General features: G+C 41.1%; 1 protein-coding gene across 2 annotated transcripts in view; it reads right to left on the bottom strand.

Moving 5' to 3' along the window:
- LOC120735590 (copine-8) overlaps positions 1–21,245 on the bottom strand; it is a 100,577-nt gene extending 79,332 nt beyond the window's left edge. The window contains exon 1 of one of the 2 annotated variants that reach the window (XM_040035026.1): positions 20,905–21,245. In XM_040035026.1, the coding sequence (XP_039890960.1) occupies positions 20,905–21,002 (98 nt within the window). In that variant the 5' untranslated portion in view covers positions 21,003–21,245. Of the gene's footprint in view, positions 1–7,599; positions 12,272–20,904 lie in introns of those variants that run through there. The other variant, XM_040035028.1, reaches the window with a different exon arrangement.
- Between the last annotated feature and the right edge of the window lie 819 nt (positions 21,246–22,064).

Raw genomic sequence — 22,064 nt, 5'->3', positions numbered from 1 at the left:
CCCGAGGCTTACCACTTTGGGTATGTTTACAGCTTCCTCTCTGTGTCATTCTTCCCAAACACCACCTTTGGCATCTGCTCTAGCTCCCAGTCATTCTGCTGCTGCTCAGTGATGGAGAACTCATTTTCTTGATTCCAGATCACAAAACAAATCACAAATGTTTAAGTGAAGGAAATGCTAAACCCTTTGGTAACTTAGTTACTCCTACATGTGTTCATTCGGGGTTTTTTTCTTTGTGGAAATACGGTTATTAAATAACAGTAATCTTTTCGCTACCTCAAAAGAACTGCTGCATTATAAATCCTGCATGCCCTACTAAAATAATCGAGATTTCAGCTGTAAAATTTACTTTTCAAATGATAAAGGTCACCTGGCCATTTTCCATGCAGTCACCTCTGTGGCTTTGAGGTGATGGCCAGTACAGGAAGAGGACCACAGATCCTCCCAGTTTAATGACTGTGTTGTTGGACGCCTACATTTCTGCCTTTTACCAAAATCAAACATTTAAAACTTCAGAATTGGTTAAATGACTACAGCTGTTGTTTCTTTTCCTTATTTTTTGTACATGTAGGTATGTTATGCTAATGCATTTGTGAATGCAGAGATCCCTGTTATGCACGGAAGCCCCACCCACTGGCTATTCAGGCAGCCAATCAAAAGAAAGCTCTCCTTAACAGGAAAGAGGAAAAAAAAAAGCTGAAACAACTGGTTTCAGAAAAGCAGATGAACTGAGGACCCGACTGGTATAAGATCAAGGTTACGTTTAAAAATCGATGAGTGTAGGCGAGTCATTTTTCATGGTTCATGTAACATCTGCTCAGGAAAAAAAATGCTTATTAAATACAAAACAAAAATGATTAGCCAACAGATAATGTCGCTTTAACACTGGTTTGTTTTGGGGGTTTTTTATTACTAGATTAGAAGTGAAGTAATGAGAAGCTTCTCTTTTCTAATGTATTTCCTGCAGCCGGGACGCTGCACTAATTAAAACTCATTCATTATTTAAGCAACCTATTCCAAGCCAGCTAGTTAAGTTTAGGCACCAAAACTACTTAGTTTGATTTAGGAACTATTGTGGTTTGGGTTAAAATATGCCCGTGTACAACATTAACCTTCACACTGAAGACCTTCAAAGTATCTAGACAACACCAGTTTTTACCAATTCTCTGCAGATTTTAAGGTCCAAGCGATTAACTAAATAGTTTAAAAAAAAAAAAAGATCTCTTGGGGCATCGTCTTAGTAACATCATGTATTGATCTCTGATTAATGTTTGCATTATTATTAACTTTACAAAACTTTACATTGTGAATATGTTACATTTATGTTTAAAATAAAACTGATGATGTGACATCATAATGTAAGTTCAATTATGTCTCTGTTATGTTAGAAAAACACATCACATTTACAATATTCTACTTTTTTTGCAACATTACAGAAGAGTCTCTGTGCAGACTGGTTACTTTACTGGTTACTTTACTATAACTATTACTATTACTATTTACTATTACTTTATTATTAGTACTAATACTATTATCAATATTTGTTGATTTAACAATACAATATTCCAATATTTTGGATGATATATTTTTCTTTTAGACATGAAACAAACAGATTTCTCCCACATTTTTATGTGGACTGGATTTTGTTGGATTACCATCTGCCCGACTCTGCTTGCAGTGAGTTCTATGGATGGCAAAATCTTCCCCCACATGGGTGTTTATCCCACCTGTCCTTTTCAATTTTTCATTCATCAGGCCATGACAAATCCAGGTACCGATAGATCAATAAATAGCTAATACCTTTCAATAACAGCTCACCGATAGGTTGGTCAGACTCTACACAGAGCAATGTTGTCACGACTGTCACGACTTACACACAGACTGGTTACTTTGCAAGAACATGACTGATGGAGGAGCAATGTTGTCACGACTTACAACATTTGACCAGATTGACTTTTTAACAAGCAGTTCTGTTTACTTTAGTTCCTTAAAATGCAACAAGAATCATTTAAAAAAAGTTTGTTTGTTTTTTTCATCAACTTTAGTCTCATGCTCTAACCCTCTGCTGCACAGATTCAAAGTACAACTCACATAACACAAGCAAAAGTCACAGGCAGGTATGACAGTGCTGATCCCAGACTGCTGTCGAACCGTGCCTCCACCCTCCTGGGGGCAAACGATAGCAGTACAGTCCCCTGCCATCCCGGCCCTGCCTCTGATGCATCACCTGTGACAGCTGTCAGTCACTGCATCAGGAAGGTGAAATCCGATATACCAGATGAATAGCAAAGACTATTTTTTAATGCTCATTTCCCACGTCAGCCTCCCTCTAAGCATGTAAAAACACAAAGGAATAACTTTTTAAAAAAAACACGGGGGAAGGCAGGGGGAGAGGAGAGGTATGTCACTGTGACAGACACAGAGAGAGAGGGTGAAGCAGCATCTCCAGCTAATGTGACAGCCCTCTAATTATATGATGAAGCTTCAATGTGGGGTCAGAGGGGGGTTATTGCTCTTTGTCTCCTACCTACACAAACTGGAGACACACTCCTGTGAATTTGCTCATCGGGGGTGGTGCTGGTTGAAAGCTGCATGATAGCAGGAGTGTGGGGACAGTTACCATGGCAACTGCCGAGAGCCAATTGGGACCACTTGACTGAGTTGACTGACAGTTGCTGTATTGCGTTGTTTTTGCACCCGACTCAACGAGCGGAGGGATGCCATCGGTGCTGAGATACGCGTGTCGCTCACCTTCCCCACCTTCGTTTTTCTCACCTCCACTCTCGGGTCTTAGCCTCCCCTTCCCTTTGATCTATTTTCTTCCACCCCTCCGTCCTTTTCCCACTTCCCCTCTTCATCTCCCCCCTCCTATTTTTAAATGAACAAACACATTCCTAGTGCCGGCTTCAGAGGCCGCGTCCCGGACAGTGTGTTACCTCTACAACACAGCAGCAAAACCCCTTGGGAACCTTGCAAGCCTGTCCAATGTTACAGAAATAAATTGGGTTTTTAGCCCACTCGATGAGGGCAGAGAGAGGAGAGGAGAGGAGAGGAGAGAGCACTACACTGGGAAAAACACAGGTGTTGAGTGAAAGAGTTACATACTGAGAAAAAAAGAAAAACAGCAATCCATCTAATTATCCGTCCCAAACTGTGAAAGCAGCAGCAAGCGGAAGCTTTTGTGTGTGTGTGTGTGTTTCAGACTGTGTCTTAATCTGCTCTATTTCTGTCGTTTGGACTCTATTTGCAGTCCAGGCTTAACCACGGGCACAGAGAAAGAGAGAAAACTTGAGAGGGAGAGTGTGAAAAGAGGAGAGGGGTTTAAAAGCCACAGAACATGGAGGTGCAGAGAGCAGCGGCGGCGCGGCGGTGGCTCAAGCTGGAGCTCTGAGGCTAAGGTTTTCTTTTTCTGTAAATGATGCCATCATCTCACCCCACGTTTTCTGTTCAAATTTTCAATTTTGGAGCCAAAAACAGGAAATCCAAGCAACCTTGTGAATCAGTATTTACGCTTGACTTGCAGTTTTTGTTTTTTTCTTCAGTCAGTCTAATTGTCTAATTAACTTAGAGTTTAAATGTCATTTTGGATGAAGACTACTGTAAATTTAGACAAAATATTGAACTTTTTGTCATGTTGTCATCATCATTTTTCAGATTAATATTATTTTTGCTGTTGTCGCCTCTCGTAGTTGGTGCCATGAGCACATTTTGGCTGTCAGTTGTTGGTAACACATTCAACAAAGAGATTTTTCCACTCTACATTTCAAACGTGGTTTCATGTAAAAATAACAATTAACAGTTTCCTACCATCCAGTATTTTAAAAAAAAAACGCCAGCTTTAACAGTCCCATGTTATCACACATTTCCATGACACCTTACAGTGCAGAGTAATCGTTTAACCCGTGTGCAGAGTGTGCCTTATGTCAGCCTCATTATGTTGACTTTACGGTCAATTACATGACATGATGTGACAGCGGAGTGAATGTCTTTTTCCAGGACAGGGACTCCTGGAAAAAGACTGAAATCCCGCTGTATACAGTAAATGAGGAAGCAGTTCCTTTGAGCTATACCGAATGCCCTAAACTATATATATGTATACTTAAAACAGTGCTCCGCTTCAAATGAGGAGGCTAGATTAATTGCTCCACCTCCAAATATTCCTGCTGTGATTCAAATGAATTGTATTTCTGAGATTCATTCGTTTGAGATTAGCATCCACACCACTGTGCAGAAACTGTTTACACATTAGTGTTACTGGTTTTCTAGATAAGTACTGTTTTCCACCTTCTTTAATTACAACTTCCCATTATGTGGAGTGAGGCGTTGCCATGTTAAAACGATAGTTACTGGTCTTCTCTGGAAGTCAGAGAGTCTGGTTGGGAGCATCTTTTGGCGTTGATGGCGCCTTTATAGACGTACGAGCTGCCGTTTCACCTGTACCATCAGAGACGTAGTTATTCTCCACTGTAGTCTGGAGGACTAAACAGAAGTTCAAATTCCAATTCGAACTAACCGCTGATGAGTTTTCCACTTTGCTCAGTCATTTTAAACTAACTTTGGCTGAGCCGAGCAGCATTTCTGGATGTTCACATAGGGCTTCTATTCTAATGTGCAGTCGTGGCTGCACGGTGACCTGTGTTCTCAAAGTGTTCCTGAGCCCATGCAATGGCTTCCATGACACAATCACGCCTGTCTTTAATGCAGTGCTACTTGAGGCCCTGAAGATGATGATCATCAAATACCGATTCTCCAGATTTTTATCTTTTGATCATATTATGTAATGCATATAATAAGACATTCAAAGTTTTCACAATTTTACACTGAGGAACATTAGTGCAAATTCTTTTTCCAAAATTAGTTACTTCTCTAAATTAAACTAAACTAAACTCTAAAAAACTCGAAATCTCTAAGATGCCCCTCTCATACAACGTCATGTTACTCACCCATTGCAAATTAACCTAAGGAGTTGCAATGCATTCTTCTTTTTAGAGATACATTGCTTCCATCAAATTCAAAATGGTGTCAATTAGTAAGGGAAGTTTTAAATGTCTGGCTGACTAGTCTCAAATATCCCCACTAACCACAGTGTTTATTCTGTAAAAATAATTGTCACCTGCTCAGATGCAGAACACAAGCGCGTCTTATTCTGTCTCCACTTTTCTAACCTCGCCTGCACCCAGCTGAGCTTTTACAGATCTTGAATTATTCTCCAGTCCTTAAATCATTACTCTTCATCCTTACTGCAGTATTCTTTATTTCCAAGTGTCCTGTTCTTATGGGAGATGGGGTTCTCTCACTGAGAGTCCTGAGCATTCATTCCTGCTGTTTACTCCTCCTTTTCTCCCCAATGCTCTCCCTCTCTCCTTTCTGTCGTTCTCTAGGTTTGACCATGACCTGAATAGGCTTTGTGCAAACTACACCATCTCACTGAACTACTTACAGTTACACACATGTAGACACGCACAAAACCACACAGGACATCCTGTGTATGGTCCAGTGATTTTCCAGTTCAGCTACTCCCGATGTACACTGCCTCACTGATGCACAACCTGTACTCACATGCACAAATGAACAGGAACTTCCCAATTACTGTATTAATACTTCAGATTTAACAACTCTTCGTACATCAGCTTAATAACACACACAGGCAAGTCTGCGATACCGAGACAGCACTACTGTAAGGGTGCAAATCTAGACAGTTCTTGTCTTAAAGAGTCTGCTATAAATACATGAGAACAGTACCGTACACAATTCAATCATGATTGCATAATCAGTACCAAAAATGGCTACTGAAAAATAGAGGTGGGTTTGGGAAGTCTTTACACTTGCGTACAAACATTAGGTTGTCTATGCATGGAAAAACAAGGAAACTCCACAAGGAAAAACGATTACTACTAATCCTGGCATATTAAAGGAGATCTATCGTGCTTTTTCTTTGGCTCTGTCATGCATTTACAGTTACCGTGGCTAATACTCATATTAGTTTTGAACAGTAACCAACAAGTAACCACTGAGTCAAAAGCTGAGTCAGGCTTCAGGTTACTCTAAATGCTCTGTTTCACTGTTTTCTTCCCCATCTTGGCCTTGCATTATGTCATAGAGATAGAGGGCATCTAAGGCACAGAGCTCAGGCTGTGAGCACAGATGCCCTGCCCATCTGCTCAGTCAGCCAATCAAAAGAAGGCTGGCTAAAAAAAAGAGTCTCAAAACTACAAAAGATGAATAAGAATTTCTTAAACTCTGAAATATGGCCCACAATAAAAATAAACTGAGCAAGACAGGACCTGTTCAAGCAAGCATACCAACAGCTAGAAGGAGCAGTAAGTGGCCTGTATTTGTATAGCGCTTTACTTAGCCCCTATGGACCCCAAAGCGCTTTACATTACATCCAGTCATTCACCCATTCACACACTGGTGATGGCAGCTACATTGTAGCCACAGCCGCCCTGGGGCGCACTGACAGAGGCGAGGCTGCCAGACACTCTGGCCACCACCAGTAGGCAACGGGTGAAGTATCTTACCCAAGGACACAACAACCGAGTCTGTCAGAGCCGGGGCTCGAACTGGCAACCTTCCGATTACAAGACGAGCTGCCAACTCTTGAGCCACGATCGCTTAATTGTTCTCTACGGGTTTAACATCAGTTTTCTTATAAATGCAAAAGCAATTTATATATATTATATATACACTGGCACAAATGGAATCAAATGTAGCACTTAACAAATAGAAATGCTAAAAATAAATCAGAAAGTGATTCCAAAAGAAGAAGAGAGAATTCTTCTTTTTCCTGTAAGTGCAGACCTGCCAACCCTGAGCCGGAAAAGGCACCGGGAGCTGTGAGCTGCTAAAAGACTCGAGTGTTTATGCTGCGGGAAACCTTTTCACCTCGCTGGGAGTGCTCTCATTAAATGTTAATACCAAAAATAATGCTTAATGGAGCTTTAAGGGCTTGTACCGAGAAGTGAATTCTACTATTATCACAAGACTGCTGACCTGAGAGGAAGGCTTTGCAATTTTTTTTCTCCCCAACAGTCTATTTAAAAATGAATCTGTAAACACTAAAATGGTTTAGAAATCATGGGGTTTCCATCACCCCGGGATTCACTTACTGAGTTTATGCGTGTGTGCGAATGTGTGGCCACGCTTAGCAACAGACCAGGAATATTCTTGGAAACACGTGGAGCGAGAGGAAACAACTGAGCATGCTCAACCGCTCTCAACAGGTCGCTGAGCACCGAGCTACACGTACCTGCTTCTTGGCTAGCTCTCCTTTGTGCCCACCCCTCATTTTTACAGATTTATCCAAAAAAAAATTTCATTTGTTACAGAGCGTGAAGTAAAGCACATGCTGGCACAATCAACCCCCCCCCCCCCTCATGGTTTCTCCCTCACACACACACACACATATATTGAAGGAGAGCATCAGCAGCTTGTATTCTCTCTCTGCTTCTCTAGGAGGGCTGCCCTAATTCTTCCTGACAAGGGCTGGGAGAGCCAAGAGAACATCTCAACACACACAAACACGCGTGCCGAAATGTGCCACGCCACTATCACTCACGCACGGCACACAGCTACACATCTGTGCTAGTGGCATTTTACCTTAATCGCCTTTGTCACCGCTTTCAGTGCAGTTTAGTCCATCTCGGCTAGCTTCCTCCATCAACACATGTCACTGGCCAACGTATGACCGCAACTGCTAAAAAGGAACGAAGGTCAAATGTCTTCATCCAATTGAGAGCCGCCGAGCGTGACGTGCTTAGTCTGATAATATATATTAGTTTTAGATCTTTACGGTGCCGTGTTGTGTTATCATACAGCAGATGATAACCGAGGCTCGATCAGATAGAAATTCCTTGTGCTTGTGTGACGTGTTAGTGTGTTTGCGACTGATTAGCGGTGTGTAATTAGAGGCTACCCGGAGCTGGTGTGGGGGATAAGAGTGAGGAAGTGAGGAGGATGGAGGCATTTCTCTTTCTTTGTGCGGTGCCAACCTTCTTCCTTTCTCGTGTGTGTGCATGTTAGCTTCTGCCTGCTCGCAGTGCTATCAGTGGGGGAGAGAGACTTGTGTTTGTGCATGTGAGAGAAGACATGCTTGGATGTGCAGGCTGAAGCTAGGGGCTTCTACATGAGGGAGACAGACAGGGAGAGCGGCAGCATCCCTGGAGGAATTCAAGCAGCCTCTATGCTATGTGACCAGGATAGAGATGACTTCATTAGGCCAGTCAGTTTCTCTCTCCCTCCCCCTCCTTCTGTCTTTGCCTTCCCCTAGCTGTACATAAAGCTGCGAGGGAGCTCTACTGTATGTCAAGTAATCTTACTTGTCAAATAGTCCAAATCTGGGTCGCAATAGCAATCTGAAAGCTTGGCTTGTTGTGTTTTTGTGAGACAGCGTGGAAAAAAAAATCCCAATCTGATACAGCCACTTCTCTATCCAGATATCAAACACACAAAATGTCAAAAAAAAATCTAATTGGCCGGGCAGATTCCACGGGAGATGTTGTGATTTGTTTTATTTTACCTTTATGTCTCACAGGACAGGAGGCGACTGACATCGGTGTGGAAATAAAATGTCAGAGCATCAAATGTGACTGAATTTTATATGTGTGTGCTGAAAATGTCATCAGCTGTCTGACTGATGGAGGGGGGGGGGGGGGGCACAAGGCAGCACAAATGCCTGCAAGAGTGTGTGGGCAGGCGCGACTGGTTAAACACTTTGAAATGCATGTGTGCACATACAGTGTGTGTAATGTAGGTGTCAGCCCATATGGAGCCATTCAGCTGAAGGGCTTTTTTTCTGTACATCTAGCTGATGGATGACTTTGCTCTTCTCTACTGTTCTTTGATGGAGCATTGAGTCGGTGCTTTTATTGCCAGTGTCGACCAGAAGGTCAACAGGTCTTACTGCATAGGTCGTACTGGGACTTAGTCTCCACTAAATAATTTCAGGAAAATTACATCTTAATGAAAACAATCTGATATAAAATGTCTAAAGAACAGCTAGAAGCATGCGAAACAGTGTAAACATCAAGTATAGAGTCAGCCGAGTCCATAAAGTCAAGCTCAGCTACAGTCCCAGCAGATGAGCTGATTACTGTGATCTGCTGTATATAAAAAAGAAAAACTCGGTACATGTTAACATTTTTATCTCAGTTCCAGTTTTGAATTTTGAATGGATAAAATTATTGCTGTTTTGTTCTCTTTTTTTTTTCTTAATACAGCTACTGGTTCATCTGGTTTTATAAATCAAGTGCACCAATTTTCCTTTACAGTGGTGCAGAACATATTGCCTCTTATAGGAAGGGGCGAGCAAAGGCGAACTCACAGTTTAAGTAAATGGAGGCACTAATCGGCAAACTCCATCTAGAAGAAGCAAAAGGTATCTGCAGTAAAACGTGTCGCCTGAGGCTGCATTTCATTTCCAGATCTTTCAGTAGCGCTCAACTGAGGCCTTATCAGGGTGTTAGCTTCACTTATCCACTGCAACTACCCTGCTGGTTTATGACCATTCACAAGTCCACAGCCACCTAGGCCTTGTGTTGCCTCCGTCTCCCCCAGCAAACATCTTGTGGTGCAGGCTGTAGACTGGCAGACAATGGTGCTGGTACTTATGAAATGGGCTTTAAGTCTGTACTTAATAGCTTAGACTATAGAAAACTCTGTGGCCCCCAGCACTTCTTAATTATCATTTTTTTTATTTAAACTTTATTTAAAGTTTAAGTAAATCCCCAAGAAACAGAAACTATATCAAGTATTTAAATTGTTTATTATAAACCTGCATACAGTTGCAGCTCATCTGCAAGCCACTTTGGAACCCACCCCCAGCTCTCGTTTCACATGCTTCTAATGTTAACAGTGTTACATCTGTTATGCACATGGATGGACACTGAGATCCCAGAGCCACAGCAAGACAATGTTAGCTTTGCTTTATCATAATAAATACCCTGACACTAAATATGATAGAAAACAACTGAATATGGTGAAAACAATTTTAGACATCCCTGCTAGGAAAACACAACAAATATAAATTCCTGCAGAATGAAATCCCTTAAACCGCAACCGGGTCATGGCAGATGGCTGCCCCACCCCGATCCTTCCTGTTAAAAGGGAGTTTTTTCTTCCTACTGACGCCAAGTGCTTGTTATAGGAGGATCAGTTGATTTTGGGGTTTTACTCTATTGTTTTAGGGTGTTTACCTTACAATATAAAGGTAAACTGTTGTTGTCATTTAGCGATAATAATAAATAAAACTGATAAATAAAACTGAACTAAATTAAAATGACAATCTTCCTTTCACTTAAGTGATCCTGACTGAACCCGCTTTTTCACAACTCCAAAGTGACTTTCCATCATTTATTCCCGACTCCATCAGTGACTCGGGAATAAATAATGTAATCTTACAGCAAGTTGCTGGTGTTAAAGGTATGTGTGTCCTTGAGTCCATGTTTTATCACCTCCATTTAAAATAACACCACAGCTGTCCAACCTTGAGGGTCGGGCCATCATGTACGCTTATTTTCCCTTCACTTATTACTTCTGCATGCGGCAGTCAAGTAGTACATATCTGCTTTCTGTTTTTAATAGTGTGTGTGTGTGTGTGTGTGTGTGTGTGTGTGTGTGTGTGTGTGTGTGTGTGTGTGTGTGTGTGTGTGTGTGTGTGTACGTAGCCCTTGACATCTGTCAGTGACTTCTCTTCACCATCTCCATCAGATCTTTATCAATGCATTTCTTCACCCTTTAGCTTTCCAGCCAGATTGATGGTGCAGAGGGATTGTATTAGCGTGCAGCTTGCATGTTGTGTACAGTACAAATAGACACACACATGTTGCGGCACTTTGCGCATACGCACCCGTCGACTTGCATAGCAAAAAAAAACCCAAAACAAAACCACAAACTAAACACCCACAGTGAGCAAACAACAGAAGAACCAAGGTCGATAGTAATTTCCACAGAGTGCATAAATCTTTACTGACTTGAAAGCTCAAACCTGATTACAGAAAAGCACTTTGGCCTATAGCTTGCATATGAGACACTCTCTCGGATGTATATTAACACACTGCGAGAGCAGCTCAGAAAATACTCAGAAAACAGAGCCGGGGTACAACAGAGAAGACAAAAGCATTACTTTCCAGTAGCACAGAAAGGGTTTCTTCAATACAGCTTTGTCTCAGTGATTGCCACCACCACTGTGTTCTCATCCAAAATCATTTGCGCTCCCCGCTGTTGAGAACCGCATGTAAACAGACGAGGGGAGAAAAAGTGATCGGCTGCTGCGTCACTACACACACACAGTCTTTTGTGCTTTTTGCCAGCATTGAACCAGCGCGCAGCAGGCAATTCCATCTTCCCTTCAAAGTGATGGTTGTCAGCGACGTCTTCAATAAGAGCACTATTATGCGAGCTCTATGGGGCCAAAAAGGTCAACGCAATCACTTCCCATAGAAGGAGTGGGTGTGAGCACCCTGAAAATAGATAGCCAAGAGGGTCGTGACTTGTGATGTTAAAGGCTGGTAAGTGGTTCACGAGTAGCGCTCGGAGCAAAATAGTAAGCCGGGTGGTAAAATATTTTCCTGCAGCAAGAGAAACAGCAACCCACCTTTGTCCACAACAGCAAGAGAAGCACAGGTATAACTAATGATAGTAAAAGCGATGGAGACATTTAAAAAATATATATACCTGAATCCACCTGTGCACTTCCTGTTATGACAGGTCAAAAGATCTTCAGGACTTTAAGAGGGGCTTTAAAGGCGCCGCATGCAATCCAAAGCATGTGTCTTCAGGCGGTGTTACATTTTAGCTACACTTTATCTCAACAAATACCTTCACACTAAAATCTTTGGTGATAACATTCTCATCATGAACGATAACAATTTCAGACGTCACTGCCAGGAATCCACAACAGAGGAACACATGAGTTTACATCTTAACATTAGTCATCCTTTCTCTGGGGGGAAGTGTTGATGACCAAGAATGCGTTCATGATGGCTCAACTTTGCAAACTCTTGTGTGTCCAACCTACATTCTCCCAACCTACTTTTCATCCTTTTCTTGGCAGTGTCCCAATAACTCCAAGTGTCTTCCCTCTGCTTGCTTGTGATTCAATTAATTCACTCTTCGCTCCGTGTCAAAGCCTTGTTTCGTGTTATTTGCCCTCTCGCAAACGCTTTGTGATCAATAACACACAGTGTTGGGGAGTAACGGAATACGTGTACCGCCGTTACGTATTTAAAATACAAAATATGAGTAACTGCATTCCATTACAGTTACCGTTTAAAAAGGTGGTATTTAGAATGCAGTTACTTTGTTGAAATAAATGGATTACACGGCGGTATTTTCCTGTTTCATATTGTTGCGGGTCAGGACTGTTTGGGTTTGGTTTGACAGCTATGTTCTGTTGTTCCAGGTGGCAGCGTTACAGTTGCCATGGTTACAGGGTGACGCGCTCTCTCTCTGCGACTGTGTGTTTCCTGGGTGTTGTTGTTGTTGTGCTAAGCTAATAGACAGAATGCTACAGGCATAGCCCTAAAGAAAGTAGCCTCATGGGCAGTGTAGTCCGTGCTGCAGGGAGAATGGACTGTCATACCATACCCGTTATGTGTCTGTGAGCGCGAGGAGGGAGAAAAAGGAGAGTGGAAAAGTATGAGCTGTCATCGAGCAGAAACGGGAGCTGGAAGCATGTAAATATAATAGTAACCACTGCAGCCAAGAAGAGAGCCTGACGAGCCCAGCTGTAAGTAAGCTATTAAGACTCGACTGTACGCCGTGTTCGTGTTTTCCTCCGAAACAATAAGTTCCATTGGAGCAGCCTTTCAACGCCTCTCTCTGTCTCAAACTTGACCCAGACAACAAAGTAAAGCTATTTTTCGGCTACAAACCCAACACAGAACCGACGTATTAGCCAGAAGTCCCTTTACTATGGAGCCGCGGACCTTCAGTAACAGTAATAAATCACAGCAATAGTACATTCATGCAGTTGTAAAAAGCATGATAATATATTAAGTAATCCAAAGTATTCAGAATACGTTACTGTCATTGAGTAACGTAACGGAATACGTTACAAAATACATGTTGGGGCATGTATTCTGTAATCTGTAGTGGAATACATTTTAAAAGTAACCTTCCCAACACTGACAACACAATGTGCTAATAAGGAGACCGAAATCAATCAGTTTTCCTTGCCTTGGGAAAAGATTACTGCAGACTGGAACACAATATTCATCTTTTTCAATCTTGGTGAAAGTTCAATAAAATATTTGGGTTGTCCTAAATCATCATTGAAAACTTTTAAAAAAAGAGCCACAAGGCTTAGCAACAGAGTAACCTGTATGTTTCACGATAGAAAAGGATTAAACCTGGAGAAGGAAAATGGTGAGGCGGTCTACAACTTCTGAGGAATGGAAATGTGGACCTTACTTTTTATATTTATTGCTTAATGTGACGGTAAAATGCAAAACTGCACAACTGCTGGTAACAAAGTGACAGTGACACAATATAAGCAACGGCACAGAGAGCATGCTGACACTAAGCCAGTAGTGAAGAGCTGACAATGATGTTAAAGCTCACTTCTAGCACTGTAGTCTTCACTTTTTCCTATACCTGTTTCTACAGCAGAATCACTATGGCGATGCTGGGAAGTGCTCTTTGGGCTGGTTTCAGACTCCGGTGGCTTTGTGTTTGTACTGCACTGAAATAAACACCTCATGTGTCCTCATTATTATAGGAATTTGTGTTTTTGTGTGGTAGGGCTGCTCGATTATGGCAAAAATGATAATCACGATTATTTTCACTGAAATTGAGATCTCGATTATTTGACGATATTTATTTAACCCTTTAAGACCTACCATAGAACCAAGTCCGCCAGAGCTTATATATTTTATTTATTTTTATTTTTTTACATGCTGTAGTGCCATTTTTGGGAGCATTTCAAGTTGCTATACATCAATACAACTGTTATAGCCCATATTTTAATAATATGTATGCATTAAGTCCATAGTAATTACATTAATTGCAAAAAAGTGCAATAAACTACAAAAAAATTGAAAATCATTTTTGTTTTTTTTTTACATATATTTCTACTTGGGGGAATTTAAGAGGCTTATCCCTCAAAACTTTAAATACAAAAAAGTTGCAAAAAATAGTTTCCCACCAGAGGAAATTTATTTTGAGTGTCTTCATAGTTTTATTTTGGAGATACAGCAATTTTTATATACTGCAGGAAAAACAAAAAACAATCCTATGATGCAAACTTGCAAAGAAAATAGGATGTGCACCAAAATAAACTATTTCCATCAGTGCAATTCGAGTTCTAAGCATCCCAGAAACTATTCAGAAAAGTATAGAGTCAAACATGACTTATAAAAACACCAGTATAGGCTTTTAAGGCCTACAAGTAAAAAACTACATTTTCCGCGAAAATGACGTCACTTCCGGTTTCGGACAGGAAATGGCGGACATGCGATAGTTCGCGCTGACGTCTGTTTCAATGTGGGAAGTGTTACGAACAGCTGATCAGATCGGCAAAGCGTGTTTCTGGAATATTGTGTTTTTGTTCCTGCAAGCGCTTTTTATGCAATTTTTGCAAAGCTTTATGTGGAAGGAAACCGTGACCTAGGACAAGCTGATGGCATAAGATGTAAGTACAACTCCTCCAGTTTCACATGCAAAACAAATTATTGCGCTAGCTTACGCGGTTCCGGTTCTACAGGGATTTAAAGGGTTAACAATAACAATGTATTGAATAATGACTTTAAAAAAATAATATAAAATAGTGTGCAAATACTGATAACAGTGCAAATGTTTGCAATATAAAAAATAAATGAAAAATGTAAACATCTATGTTTAGTGAACTTTGCAGTGTTGCTCTGTGGTGCAGCTACGACACTGTAGCAAAGTTTACACACTATGTCTACTTGATCCACGTCTGACTCCGCGAACCCACAATGTTTCCACACCACTGAAGTTTTTTTTACCTCTCTTTTCAACCAACGGCAGTCACTCTCCTCTCCAAATAACTTCTGCTTAGCTTTCCGAGCTTCCCTCGGGTCCTCTTAATTGTTGTGACACGTGTTCGAAATGCAGAGAGGTGCGCTCGATTTGCCACACGGAGCAGCACGAGAGTAAAGCACGAGGGAGGGGCTAATAATCAGCTCAGTCATTTTTAATGATCGTTGAAAGCCCAGATCGTAATCGTGATTAAAATTCGATTAATTGAGCAGCCCTATTGTGTGGTAATGCAAACTGGTAAACTGGTAATTCTGCAACAATGTATCTCAGGCCTCTTTACAGAGTAATGTAAAAGTAATCTAACGAGCAGTGTATCAAATTACAAACACCATTTAACACTCCCACTATACGACTAACAAAAAGACTAACTTATCTTTTCATAGCATTCATTCCAGCCAGAGAAGTGCCAGATAAAAGTGGTAGCGCTAATGCAAGATTGTCAAACATCAAAACAGTATTTCAGCGTACGCCTGCAGTAGGCTGCTCTTTTACCGCTGTTTTACTGTCCTTTCATATACACATTGTCCTAACATTGTAACACGCTGACTAAGCGGAACTGAGTTTGCAAAGCCATTTCATTCTGCATCAAGTCTATGCACAAGATTTTGTGTGCATATATAAACAATATTCAATCAGCATAGTTATTCAGGTGCTGTTGCATCAGCCATGTTGGCAACAGAAGGAGCTTTTTAAGTAAGCTTAATGAAAAACCAAGGAAGGTGATGCTGTTTGATCTCGGTGGCCGTCTTTCTGCAGTTTCAAACTGTCGGTATACACTTGTCAGCATATACTGACAACTCTGATGCTAAATGAGACCTCTAAAAATAAGAGAAAAGTCAAGGTTTCCCCTAGCTAACAGAATACAACTGACCTCTTGCACAGCATGGCAGGTAAATTATTACCTCGCCTGTCCACTACCAGCTGATTTGAGGCTATATGCGCTCTATGTGGGACGCCTCCATTCTCCCATTGCTGCTTAAGCAATAGGTAACAACATGCTACCAGTTCCTAACAGCACTTAAGCAATGGACACACGGTAAAGGTTACATCTGAACTCAGTGTGGGCTCTGCCTCTAACATTAACTGAATTTACATTTTGTTCTTTGATAAACAACAACACATTTCAATATTTCTACTAATGTACTGAGAGCACAGCAGTTATTGTGAATGCTCAGTGTGGACAAACATTACATTGCATCATGGGATTAGCCTTCCCGTTCTTACAGAGAAATACCAAAAGCTGCAGGACTACTTGTGGTTTAAAGTAGATACAATGACACAATTTTTCAGTGAATCCATTAGGATCACAGCAGTCATGTGTCCCAGCCTTCGGGCCTATACAAATATGACCTTATTTTCAAATTTGGCCTCTTTTCACATTTCAAAACAGTCCCTATTCAAATGAAGACAACCTGTATAGGCATGGCAAACAGTATGTTAAGATTCATTCAGATGCAACTATCATCCATGAAACAATACATATATATATCTATTAATATTAATATAATATATATATATATATATATATATATATATATATAATATATATAATATATATATATATATATATATCATATCTATCTATATATATATCTATATATATATATCATGAAGGTGCACTGCCAATGTTTTGCCAACAGTGATTAGTGTAAGTGATGCATTTGTCCTCTGCATAACTATACAAGTAAGCAGGACGGAAGCAGATAACTGTTACAATGTTTGCAGTTTAAGACACCTTTTTTAGCATAAACTGAAGAATAGGATAACATATACTGGGTTGGACTTCTGGACCAATATATATGGCTATTAGTGATCAGCTAGTTGTTGATATTATTGTTTTTGTGAGAAGGAATTTCATTATTTTTGTTGCTGTCCACTTTGTCCTCAAGTCCACTGCTGGGTCGGACCGCATGGTTGAGCGAGAGCTGTGATTTGTACACATCTTGTATGCAGTGGCTTGGAAACCTGCCACTGTGTGGTTGAAGTTAAGTACTGTTGAAGCATCAAAGTGTAAGTCTCACCAGAACGTCTGCTAATCCAGAGACCATGCTAGGTCTACCAGTGGTGTGCTGCTTTGTGTTTTTGATTTCTTTAATCACAATCACGTTATCCTAATAATTTATCCTAATAATTTATTAGGATGCTTTAACTCTGTTGATTTAGAGACTGCAAGCGCTGCATTTGTTATCTGATTGCATCATTCATATCCTTTGGTTTTTGTCCAGTTTAAAACTAAATATATCCCACTTAGGTGATATTTAGCAAGTGGGCGTATGCAGTTCATCTCCTCACACATAGCTCTTTGGATATTATATCAGCAGTCGCTAGTATAGTGCTGCTAAATTACCAGTAATCATCATGGCTGGATGGACCATTTTAGCACATTTCCCAACCCATATACTCGTGCAAACAAACTAAAACACTGACCCTACAGTTAAATAGAAAGCAAGTCGTCTGTACTCAACAGCACTCTATTGACTCACTACACATTTCTCGACATTATAAGGCTGGGACAAGCTTTACAAGCAAAGACTTTTAGAATGTCATAAGCTTATGTCTGGGTTTGTGTGCTGAAAAACAAACAAACAGGTGTGTGCTGGTCAGATCGATAACTGTAACAGAATATCTGGACTTGAGGCCATTCACCAGTATACAGTATGTGCGGACAGACTGGCATGCTTGTGTGCTTTTGTGCAACACAGTAGGCAGAGTTGGTAGCGTACTGATTCTAGCTGATACCTCGGGCTCTCCCATCGATCAGCCAAATGTCTTCAGCACACTGCTGACTCCGAGCTGTGGTCTTATTTCCTGTCCCCATAGAATGGGAGCATTATCTGAATTAGTCAGGATTGCAAGTGAAGAGAGTGTATCAATATTTTTGCAATGGTTATGTCAAGACTGACTATACAGCAATTATATGAAGAGATCTACTTCAAGCGCCAGTCTCATCTTCTTTTCTTGACTTCTCTCTTGCGTCATCTCATTGCAGCAGGTCGTTCATGACTCAACGAGTGTCTCCCAGACGTTTGCGTTAGTTTGAGCAGCAATTAAACATGAGTGCTGAAAACGATGACTGCAGAAAACCAGAATCTAGCATCTAAAGTTTTCAAGAATTTGCACTGAAAGGAATTCAAATTAATTCATCATTAATTGGTAGTTTTTGCACTCACTGCCATTAAAAAACACCAAACCCAACACTTGCAACCACGTTTAACACACTGCAATCCACACTATCTGATATCATGACCACTCACTTGCATTGTTCTCTCTTAAGCCACTGTCTCACTCTAACACCACCCTACACGCACAGAGGGGAACCTAAAAGTAGTAACCATGGCAATATTCAACACTGCCCACCGGGTCCACTGACAAAAACTATTAAACAACACACAATGTATATGGTTTAAGCTCATAGAAACATGTAACTGTAGCATTCCTGCCCTCCCTTTGGTCAGAGGTGGGAGGATAGCCACTAAAACACCCCCCGCCCCCCGGGGCTGTGGAGCTGGGTGACTCAGACATTTGCAAACTCTGACAAAACATGTTCATATATACAGCTGGTAGATGACATTATCCCTCTGTTACTAAGGAGATGAAACCTTCTGGAAATACAGTAGCTACAGTGTCTGAGGCACTTGGGCAGCACTTCTACCAGCAGCATCACAACAACTTGTAAAAATTTGGAAAAGAAACAAAAAAGTAATCTGTGTGGAAACAGTGCTCAAATATAGTGTCACGGTGCTGTGGTCAACTTATTTGGTTAGTATGCTATGAGCCAACAAAATTCTAATTGGTTTGACAATTGGAAAACGAGGTAGCCCTACACCAACAGCCTCTATTTTTAGCAGCGGGTAGAACGTGTGGTTACATTGTAACCTGGGTTTTCTGAGTGACAGACCATCTCTTCATTCCATACATAAAGAATATGTAATGGAGTGGAACGATAGCCTCGATATGATAGACAACAGACAACCTGTGAAAAACACCCCTACAATCTCACTCCTGTGGGATTGTAGGATTACGGAACTTTCACTCAGAGCTCCAAACACAGTTTTCAGGTATGTAAAGAATATGTACGTAAACCTACATTCTTTAAAATGGTCAGCAGGGGGCAACCCATCTTGCTTTATAACCGTAAGCCAATCACAATTAGGCAATGAGCATCTGGTTTCACAGTCATTTCCAATTTTTTCTTGCCTAGTCGGACTTCAAAACACCAAGATGGAAAAAAGTTCACCCAGATGGGTGAACATTTTAGTAAACATAATAAAAATCTTACTGCTCAACTCCCGACAAGGTATATCTTCCAGAAATAGTAAACCAACATACATCTTTTGGGATATTTTGCCAATCTCAGAATCGGCCACCACCAATACACTGGATGTTGTGCCGGTATGATTTTAGTCAACTGTCTTTGGTTGATCACAGTCTGAGTAAAATGTAGCAAGTTGAAATTCCAATAAAAATCAATAACTGACCAAAATTTGAACTTTATTACTCAGCAAATTACTGTAAATAATTATTAAGATTTTTAACACTTTTAACACTGCTTCTTCGGAAAATTTCAACTTATTGTAATGTGACCCAAGGTACACGTTCTGTGGGTAGGGTGTTCCAGTCTATCACAGGATCAACACAGCGACACACTCTGACAGCCACGCCTCTTTTTTGTGTTTGTTTGGAAAAGCCACAACAATGCTCTGACTATGAAGAGTTACACAACAGCATTTTCAAAAGTGGCTTCACTTCGCTTCATCCTCGGGGTTGAACCTGTTTTTTTAGTTTCTGGAAGAACTTCTCCTTTTCAAAGAACATTTCCGTTAAACATCTGAATAATTGCGGATTTACATATTTCATATATGCAAACTACACAAACCTCATTTTATCAGAGGAAAATCTTGAACCTCCAACACCAACAGATGCTGCACCAGTGATGACATTCATCTGCACCAGAGCTTTACCGCTTGTATCAGGCTGTCCTAGTCTAAACATTTACGGATCTATCAAGTCATGACAGAGGACATCGCTGACAGCGTCTATTTCATTTGACGGCCGTCTCTGCCTGCCTCACACTGGGGCTCTGGAGAGCATGTGTCTGACCCGTGAGGCACACAGCCCGTTGGGTGAAATGTCTAAGATGTCTGGATCTAAATGTTTATGAGCAGACTGAAATGACAAAAACTGCTTTAGCTGTGCCACAATAATGTCCTCGTTTGACAGGTGACCGGGCAGCAGCAACTGTCAGCTGTCACAAACTGCGATAACAACACCAAACAACCGGGCAGACAGCGAGGCAGCAGGAAAATCCCAATATAATAAGCAATAACACCTTCTAAGGTGTTACTGCCTAATATATCTTTGGTATCAAATAACACGTTTATACTTCAAGCTTCTGAGCGGTTGTCCCGTTTTCTCTGGTATTACCATGTTATGTCGATATACGGAGTCAGGTTGGTTTCGTACGTGGCTTGTCACACTTAATAGGCTCTATAAATTTAGCTAATACTGCAAAGTTAGCACATCTTCATAAATGACTCTTTGCTAACCACAGCGAGGTTGCCATATTTCATTAACTTAATCTCTAACAGCCCCGTGTTTGCGTTGTCCTTTTTCATTAGCAGTCATAACTAGTTTTGACACTAAGTGACGCAAAAGTGAATGATTTCGCTAATACAAAGTAAATGTAATTTCTTCACGCCATAAACTGAAGAGCAGATGCGACGTTTTCCTTGCAGGTGCTGTAAAATCCGCCGAACTGAAACTAAACGCAAACTTGCTCGGAGTTGAAGCCCAGGTGACTTCCAGCTCGGTGTTTTTTTTCCTCCCTCGTCTCCCTGTCAGACTTAAAACCAGGTAAAACACACACATACACACACACACACACACACACACACATTCCCCTACCTGCAGGACACCGTGATTTCAACTTTGGTGGCAGGAACAGAAGGGTTGAGCGGGTCGAAATCTACTATCGACGCCATGCTTAGGAAACTGTTGTTCATCCTGTCAATGTTTTTCCTCCTTTTCCCCTTTTACTGCGGTCCTGCCCCTTTTTACGAGCGCTGAAGGAGGATAGCGAGAAACTGTGTTTGCGCCTCCTCGGCGAGAACTGGAGCAAAGGTGCCAGAGAGAGAGGGGCTGGAAGATGTGATGTCACACTACTCTCGCCTCTCTGTGTGTATTCCTCTCTTTCTATCGCCCTTCCCTCTTTTTCTTTTATTTTCATTCTGCCACACGCTTCCCGTCGGTGTCTTTCTGTCTGTGTCTCACTCCTGTTCAGTTCTGCTGACTTCTGTTTAGGTCATTGAATTTCCTCACATTTACATCCATGGAAGTGCTGACAATGATAAAATCGCCAATTACGCAAAACAATAAATGTGTCATGAAAAGTATTTCCTGTGCATGTGTGTGTATGTGCACGCACACACACACATATTTCTCCTGGCCCTGTCTCAATACTCTTATTCACTCTACTTGAATTCAGTTTAATTCAGTTCAGTTCAATGTAGGCTTTTGGCTGAAACACCCCTAGCCACGTCTTCCATGGTCGCATTAACCTCTTAAGGGGCCTAGAGCAACAACATCCCCACTTCACCCTCACCCATCAGCCCTAGGTCATGTCATTAATATCGTTTAGCTCAGGCTTGTGAAAAGGCTTGTCCATACATGAATTCTTCTCACAAGATAAAAATATCATTTAACTTCTTCTTCCCCCTTTTTTTTAATATATATACACATACCGGGTGAGGCTGTTACCTACAAATGGGGTTGGCATCTTTTACTACAGTCACACAGTGGTTGGAGACTTTGGCACCACCTGAAAAAGAAGGGGACTAGATCTGCAACCACTTGCAGTCAGCTGCCATCTTCAAATCAGCTCTGGTGCACTAAGATGGCAGTAAAATGATAATAAGACAGACCAGTCTGCTTACCAGTTACCAGACTGAAGGGGGTCAAAGTGTCAATACATGCAATCTGTTCATGATAATATGACAATTAACTGTGATAAATTGTCAGAAATAACAAATCTGTTGTTGGCTGTTGCAAATCTGTTACCATCTACA

Source organism: Simochromis diagramma, unplaced genomic scaffold, assembly GCF_900408965.1.
Source record: "Simochromis diagramma unplaced genomic scaffold, fSimDia1.1 OVJJ01000816.1, whole genome shotgun sequence".
Lineage (NCBI taxonomy): Eukaryota > Metazoa > Chordata > Actinopteri > Cichliformes > Cichlidae > Simochromis > Simochromis diagramma.
The sequence above is the reverse complement of the archived record's forward strand: the minus strand, read 5'-3'. Positions and strand labels throughout refer to the sequence as shown.